The 8692-nt window shown below is 37.1% G+C and overlaps 1 protein-coding gene across 1 annotated transcript; it reads left to right on the forward strand.

Moving 5' to 3' along the window:
• The first annotated feature begins 1521 nt into the window (after window positions 1-1521).
• Window positions 1522-8692, forward strand: LOC133623500 (cytochrome c oxidase subunit 8B, mitochondrial-like). The gene is made up of 2 exons (XM_061986709.1): window positions 1522-1706; window positions 8451-8692. The coding sequence occupies exons 1-2, from the start codon at window positions 1590-1592 to the stop codon at window positions 8544-8546; spliced, it is 213 nt and encodes a 70-aa protein (XP_061842693.1). The 5' UTR covers window positions 1522-1589; the 3' UTR covers window positions 8547-8692.

Here is an 8692-nt window from a genome sequence, read left to right on the forward strand (position 1 = left end):
GTGGCAATAATGTGCAGCGGGGTTCTGCATAAGGCGATTAACCCTCACGTGGAGACACTTTTTACATGTGCAAATACCCAACATAGGGAAAAAAACAAAGTATTGTTAACATGTCACACGAGTACATGTCGTACAACACTAACACTAGCCTTGGCATACATCAACTGTTGGCTGAAATCTAACCCAGCAGGCACAAGACATTGATGCAACCTTGATTGTACGTACACGTCCTTTAAAAGTGACTTCTAAATAGTTGTGTTTGGAATTGGACAAAAAAGTTGATGTCTGACGTTGGATCCACGTTGTTGGTTGGGAAATGACCACATTTCAATGTCAAATCAACGTCACGACCCGACGTTGATTAAACCTTGTCAAAAAGTGTGTTGTTTTAATGTTGTATTAGTGTTGTAGAATATTGGTTGGGAAATGACCAAATTTCAATGTTAAATCAACGTTGAATAAAGGTTGTCAAAAAGTGTGTTGTTAACAACGTGCTATGTCACATGAATGGTTTCTGAAGTAAAACCTTTGTGACATGAAAAATAACAAGAAATGTAAAAAACAAAACAAAAAGTGTAATATGTGACTAGGAATATTATTGTCATTAGTTTAAATATTGCAACTACATTCCAATATTTTGCTTTTTTAATTTTTTTTACATCTTGACTGTTTTTTTTGGGGGGGGGGGGGTTCAGATTTTTTACTATCTAAAAATACACAACTTTTACATTTTTTGCAGACACTTTAGATATATCTGCACAAGGTATTGGTATCAGATTGGTATTGGTATCAGATCGGTATGGCCGATACCAGCCTAAATTTTACTTGGTATTGGATCAGAAATAAATAAGTGGTATCAGAACCGACTTCCAGATCTGTTTGGTAACTTATATTTCATGTTTTTGTTTTGTTTTTAGATTTGTTATTATCTGAAAATACACAACTTTTAAATTGTTTGCAGACGCTTTAGATATATTTGCACACAATATTGGTATCGGATCGGTATCGCCGATACCAGCCTAAGTTTTACTTGGTATTGGATCGGAAATAAGTCAGTGGTATCAGAACCGACTTCCAGATCTGTTTGGTATCTTATATTTCATGGGGTTTTTTTTGTTTGTTTTTCTGTTTGGACAGTAATGCTGTTTGTACAATTATTTATTGAAGCTATTATATTATAATTATATTTTCATTTAAAAGTTTATTAAAACAACTTGTATAGTTACTTAGCGTTTTTTTTTACTTAGTTTTGTTACTTTAAGTAAACTTTTACTTTTACTTTTTTTTTAAACTTTTTTTTTAACTTTTACTTTTACTTTTAGTAAACTTTTTAGTTTTGTTGTACTTATTTTTGTTACTTAGTGTTTTGCATGATTGCATCACAAAGCTGATATGTAAGATGTGTCTTTAGACATCTAATGTACTAGAATAACATTGTTTTGAAAAAGCCCTCCATCATGACATATTCTCCGAGACAGTAGGGCGGCGCTGTGACACTGGGCATATTCCATGTGGCAAACAACGGAAGTGACGTCATTAAGAAAAGGCACCTCCGAAGCGACACTCAAAAAGACCTCCCCAGCACTAACATGTCCGGCCTTCTAAGAACCATCGCCACCCGTCTCACTCCCACTCTGCGGGGGCAAACCGTCATCCAGCGGGCAAACATCTACACAAAACCCGCCAAGGACAACATCGGCCCTATGGTAAGTCGAGCACTTGGCGTCGACTCTCCGTGCTAACGTGCTAATGCTAGCTGTCCTTGACTGTCAAAGTCACGAACTGCTTCTCTGTTAAATGTGCACATTTTTACACGGATAGTTTAAATAACCTTTGGGTTTGGAAAATGTGTTTATTTAATTTCCTGCGATTAAAAAATATCCGAATGACCTTTCTACCCCGGTAGTTCCATTGCACTTTGATCCTGAAGCTAGTTGAGTGTTGACGTTGTCACTGCAACACTCATCATATATATATATATATATATTATATATATATATATATATATATATATTAGTGATGGGTTGATGAGGCGTCATGAAGCGTTTCGACACATTGCAAAACTGTATTGATACTGTGTCGATACTGTGTCACTAAATACTGACATCTGCTGGACATTAAAAATCCCTACAGGCAACCTATGGACCGACTCAACTGACACTGATTTGATGCCCTAGTACAGGGGTCACCAACCTTTTTGAAACCAAAAACTACTTCTTGGGTACTGATTAATGCGAAGGGCTACCAGTTTGATACACACTTAAATAAATAAATATATTGTCATTTGTAAGTTACACGTAAGTGTGATTTAAACAAGAATAGCTAAATAAATAAATTCATATATATAAAAAAAATGGGTATTTATGTCTGTCATTCCATCGTACATTTTTTTTTCCTTTTACGGAAGGTTTTTTTGTAGAGAATAAATGATGAAAAAAACACTTAATTGAACGGTTTAAAAGAGGAGAAAACATGAAAAAATTTAAAATAAAATTTTGAAACATAGTTTATCTTCAATTTCGACTCTTTAAAATTCAAAATTCAACCGACAAAAAGAAGAAAAAAACTAGCTTATTTGAATCTTTTTGAAAAAAATTAAAATAATTTATGGAACATCATTAGTCATTTTTCCTGATTAAGATACATTTTAGAATTTTGATGACATGTTTTAAATTGGTTAAAATCCAATCTGCACTTTGTTAGAATATTTAACAAATTGGACCAAGCTATATTTCTAACAAAGACAAATCAGTATTTCTTCTAGATTTTCCAGAACAAAAATTTTAAAAGAAATTCAAAATACTTTGAAATAAGATTTAAATTTGATTCTACAGATTTTCTAGATTTGCCAGAATAATTTTTTTGAATTTTAATCATAGTAAGTTTGAAGAAATATTTCACAAATATTATTTGTCGAAAAACCAGAAGCTAAAATATTTATTATTCTTTACAATAAAAAATAAAAAAATTTACTTGAACATTGGTTTAAATTGTCAGGAAAAAAGAGGAAGAAATTTAAAAGGTAAAAAGGTATATTTGTTTAAAAATCCTAAAATCATTTTTAAGGTTGTATTTTTTCTCTAAAATTGTATTTCTAAAAGTAATGAGAAGCAAAGTAAAAAATAAATGAATTTATTTAAACAAGTGAAGACCCATCCATCCATCCATTTTCTACCGCTTATTCCAAGTGAAGACCAAGTCTTTAAAATATTTTCTTGGATTTTCAAATTCTATTTGAGTTTTGTCTCTTTTAGAATTAAAAATGTCAAGCAAAGCGAGACCAGCTTGCTAGTAAATAAATAAAATTAAAAAAATAGAGGCAGCTCACTGGTAAGTGCTGCTCTTTGAGCTATTTTTAGAACAGGCCAGCGGGCGACTGATCTGGTCCTTACGGGCTACCTGGTGCCCGCGGGCACCGCGTTGGTGACCCCTGCCCTAGTATATACAATAATATAAACCAAGTCATTGTATTTCATTTAGGATTATTTCATATCTTCATTTAAATAAAAATATATGTTTATCTTTTTTAGATACAGTCAATAAATAATGTGAACATGTATCATAACATGGAAATCTAAGAGAACGTGTTGTGGATGATTGTGGACTGGGAATTTTTTTAATTTTATTTTTTTACACATTTTTATAAAAAAAAAAAAAAGTTTTTCCGACGTATTACATTTTAGACGATTTCCCTTCTTAGTTATTATTTCTCCGGCTGTGGAAAAGACCCGCTCACAGGGCACAGAGGAGGCGACACAGTTGGCGTATCGGTCACGTGACCAAAACAGCTCATGATCGGTCACGTGACTTTCTAAAAGCGGTACGCGCACCGACACAGGGTTTTGTTCTATGAGCTCGACGCATGCGCCGATGCATCGGTGTTGCCGGACCCATCACTAGCGTTTATCATAACTCTCTCTCTGTCTCTGCCCCTCCCTCACCAATGCTGCTGCACGCACAATTTGTTGTCATTTTAACCTTTTTAACCCTGAACGTACATTGAAAATACACGCAACCCTAACTCAAAATGCCGGACATTTGAGGCATTTAAGAAACACCACCCGGACAGCTCCGCAAATGAGGACATATGGTCAGGACCTAGCCCGTTAGCTGCTAGCATGCTATCACCGGACATGTCCTCTTTTGCTAACATGCTAGCAGCTAACGGGCTAGGTCCTGACCATACGTCCTCTTTTCACCGGACATGTCCTCTTTTGCGTAGTTTCTTAAATGCCTCAAATGTCCGGCATTTTGAGTATTGTTTACACAACGTGTAGTAAGCTACTTATTTTGTCCGTGTGGAAACTCGTTCGGTGCACCGAACCGAAACCCCCGTACCGAAACGGTTCGATACAAATACACGTACCATTACACCCCTATTATTTTGATTATTGTTTCTCAGCTGTTTGTAAATGTCGCAGTTTATTAATAAAAGAAAAAGAAAAGAAAAAAACGTAGCCTGTGCGCATGCGCATAGCATAGATCCAACGAATTAATCGCCAACTATTTTTATAATCGAATACACAATCTTCACAGCCTGCGTTCAGTTCGATGAGATGGCAAAACATTTTAGCTAGTATTGATGTTATTTGAACACTGGCACAGTTAAAGGGGAACATTATCACAATTTCAGAAGGGTTAAAACCATTAAAAATCAGTTCCCAGTGGCTTATTATATTTTTCGAAGTTTTTTTCAAAATTTTACCCATCACGCAATATCCCTAAAAAAGGCTTCAAAGTGCCTGATTTTAACCATCGTTATATACACCCGTCCATTTTCCTGTGACGTCACATAGTGAAGCCAACACAAACAAACATGGCGGATAGAACAGCAAGCTATAGCGACATTAGCTCGGATTCAGACTCGGATTTCAGCGGCTTAAGCGATTCAACAGATTACGCATGTATTGAAACGGATGGTTGTAGTGTGGAGGCAGGTAGCGAAAACCAAATTGAAGAAGAAACTGAAGCTATTGAGCCATATCGGTTTGAACCGTATGCAAGCGAAACCGACGAAAACAACACGACAGCCAGCGACACGGGAGAAAGCGAGGACGAATTCGGCGATCGCCTTCTAACCAACGATTGGTATGTGTTTGTTTGGCATTAAAGGAAACTAACAACTATGAACTAGGTTTACAGCATATGAAATACATTTGGCAACAACATGCACTTTGAGAGTGCAGACAGCCCAATTTTCATCAATTAATATATTCTGTAGACATACCCTCATCCGCTCTCTTTTCCTGAAAGCTGATCTGTCCAGTTTTGGAGTTGATGTCAGCAGGCCAGGGAAGCTACGGTCGATAGGGGGTTTAGCTCGCTCGTCTGCGGGAACAAACTGCCGCCATTGCTTGCCGTGCTACCGAGGTCCTTTGTCCCTGAATTGCTCACACACTCCGGCAGATTCAATGGGGGTCTGGCGGCAGATTTCTTTGACTTTATGGTTGGAAATGCATCTGCTTTGAGTGTCGCAGGATATCCACACATTCTTGCCATCTCTGTCGTAGCATAGCTTTCGTCGGTAAAGTGTGCGGAACAAACGTCCAATTTCTTGCCACTTTGGCATCTTTGGGCCACTGGTGCAACTTGAATCCGTCCCTGTTGGTGTTGTTACACCCTCCGACAACACACCGACGAGGCATGATGTCTCCAAGGTACGGAAAACAGTCGAAAAAAACGGAAAATAACAGAGCTGATTTGACTCGGTGTTTGAGAAAATGGCGGATTGCTTCCCGAGGTGACGCCACGTTGTGACGTCATCGCTCCGAGAGCGAATATTAGAAAGGCGTTTAATTCGCCAAAATTCACCCATTTAGAGTTCGGAAATCGGTTAAAAAAATATATGGTCTTTTTTCTGCAACATCAAGGTATATATTGACGCTTACATAGGTCTGCTGATAATGTTCCCCTTTAAATAAAGGAGGAGTGGACATCCCAGTCAACAAAGTAAAGACTTTATAAACAAGTTGTGACAACGTTCACGACACATCGCCTGCTGCATGTTTCCTCACATCTAGGGCTGCAACAACTAATCGATTATAAAAATAGTTGGCGATTAATTTAGTCATCGATTCGTTGGATCTATGCTAAGCGCATGCGCAGAGGCTACTTTTTATTTATATTTTTTATTTATTTATTTTTATTTTTTTATAAAACTTTATTTATAAACTGCAATATTTACAAACAGCTGAGAAACAATAATAAAAATAAGTATGGTGCTAGTATGCTGGTTTTTTTTCCAATAAAATACTGGAAAGGATAGAAATGTAGTTTGTCTCTTTTATCCGATTATTAATCGATTAATTGAAGTAATAATCGACAGATTAATCGATTGTCAAATTAGTTGTTAGTTGCAGCCCTACTCACATCATTAACTCTCAGTCACAGCAGCTGATGGACGCTGTATTGAGAAAATAAAAGCAACATCAAATAGTTTTCTGTATACTTTTAGTGTGGGGACGATATTCATACCTGCCAACTACCCAGGTTTTCCCGTAATTAGTACGGTTTTCATCAACCTATTCCGGGTTACGGTTGCAGTGATAAAAAATATGGTTTTTCATTAATGAAAAAAATTTTTTTTTTTAAAGTTTTATTCACGAAATCGCGTAACAACAATGATAATCGACACTGCTTCCCGTAACTTCCTATCAAGCCATTCCGAATGCCATGCGCGAGACTATTTATAGCACCGCTGCCAAGCACGAGGCACCAGTTGCCATTGTTTCCAAACGAGCGAACGATCATGGAATCAGCCGGAGAAAAATCGCAAACGAGTCTTAAACCGAAAAGAAAACTGCAGTCATTCCATGAAGAATATTCAAAAGCCTATCCGGGAATAATTATCCGTTCCAAAAAGGGTGAAAACTACACGAATTGCACCTTGTGCAGACAAGATTTTTCGATCGGACACGGAGGAATTAGCGATGTAAAAGACCACGTTGGGACAAAAAAACACAAGTCTAATGCCGTTGCTAAATTTGGATTTTAGCCACAAAAAGGTAATGACACCAATGTTATCTATTGGAATTGTTTAGTACTGTTATACTGTTAAAAGTGTTTATACTATTTATGCTTTCAAGTCCAAGTTGAAGAAATCTTGTTAAATGTTGACAGCATAACTACCAAAATACAGAAGTATGTCCTTAATATTTTTGCAGTGCTATTTCTGTTGAAAAGTTCAAATGATTACATTAGAGATGTGATGTGCCACTTTTCAAGTGTCTGATGGCTTCAATTCATTTTCATTAATTTTTCATATTTTGAATTCTTTTGAAAGGCTTACAAAAAAACTACATTTGAATTGTAATTCCATGCTATTGACAGGACTATTAATTTTAATGAAGTTAGCTTACCATGTTTACAGTATGATAATTGTGATAGAAATGTGAATTTTAGGCACAGAATATTTTTTACAATTGAACAAGGAAGTAGATTATACAAGCTTGGACAGAAAGTTAATAATGATACCAATTTTTTTTTTTATGGAATTGTTTAGTACTGTTTTACCATTTGTTTACTGTAAAAAGTGTTTATACCGTTTATACTTTCAATTAACAAATTGAAGTCTTGTGAAAGGTTGACAGGATAACTGGCATTAACTGTCAAAATAATTTCAAACTATTGAAGTTAGCTTACAGAATAAACATGTCAATCAACCCATATGATTTTTGCTGTAATATTTTTGTTTTGAAAAGTCACTGTGACTGATAGAAAAGTGATGGTTTTAGCAACATTTTAACCTGTCTGAATGCTAATAATCATTTTGCGTCGGGGGGGCGAAGCTGAACCCCCCACCAGGACTTTGTCCTGGACCTACCGGGGCCTGCGGCCCCTGGACCCTGGCTACTAGGTTTTTCTGATTTCAAAAGTTGGCAGGTATGGATATTGTCCACACCTGTCTCCATCCAAACACAGCAGTGCGCTCTTAAACACACGGCGGGAAGCGAGGGAAGATGAGGTTAAACCAAGCGTTTGGCTCCGTTTACTCCGAGGTGGAATCTCCGGAGCAAAGTCTGTGTAGTTAGTCCGCCATCATTATCAAGCCAAGCGACGCTAGTGTGCATGCGCCTGACTTCCTGTTGCCTAAAATGCTCTAATAAATGAAGTTTTTTCGGTAATTAAAAATTAGACTTATTACTAACCGTCGGGATTTTTATCGCAAATTATCATTACACCGTTTATTGTTACATCCCTCGACAATTAACGAGTAAAAAGTCAAGTGTGGTCACGGCGTGTTCTTGCCGAAGACGTTGGTCAACTTTTTAGGGCGTTACGGCAAATGACGGGCGGTCGTGGTTACATTTGAGCCCTGACTGTGTTTGAATATAGTAACATAAAACACTGTTCTTTAATCAAGTGATTATTTGGCGTACATAGTTTGAGAATCACGACTTAGGGATTTCAGCGAAAGCACGGTGCAAATGTGTCATGTGTTTGTTGCCCAGGAAACGGTGATTGCCATGACTGTGTTCTCCGTTGCCATCCTGGGACCCTCCGGATGGATCCTGGTCCACCTGGAGGACTATAAGAAGAGCAAGTGAAGTGGACTTTTTAACAGTGGACCAGTCTTCCGTGTCCTGATGGAGCCTTCGCCACCCAATATGGGGCCCAGTTAGGGACATTTTCCCTCTATTGTACACATGTTTGTGCATATATTGTGTGTACACAATTAAATTTTAAAAACAAA

Source organism: Nerophis lumbriciformis, linkage group LG26, assembly GCF_033978685.3.
Source record: "Nerophis lumbriciformis linkage group LG26, RoL_Nlum_v2.1, whole genome shotgun sequence".
Classification (NCBI taxonomy): domain Eukaryota; kingdom Metazoa; phylum Chordata; class Actinopteri; order Syngnathiformes; family Syngnathidae; genus Nerophis; species Nerophis lumbriciformis.

What these genes read in the sequence shown, in the direction of transcription:
- LOC133623500 (XM_061986709.1), top strand. Translation starts at nt 1,590, where the DNA reads ATGTCCGGCCTTCTAAGAACCATCGCCACCCGTCTCACTCCCACTCTG. An exon ending in AGGACAACATCGGCCCTATG is followed by an intron (nt 1,707 to 8,450) that starts GTAAGTCGAGCA and finishes TTTGTTGCCCAG; the next exon opens with GAAACGGTGATTGCCATGAC.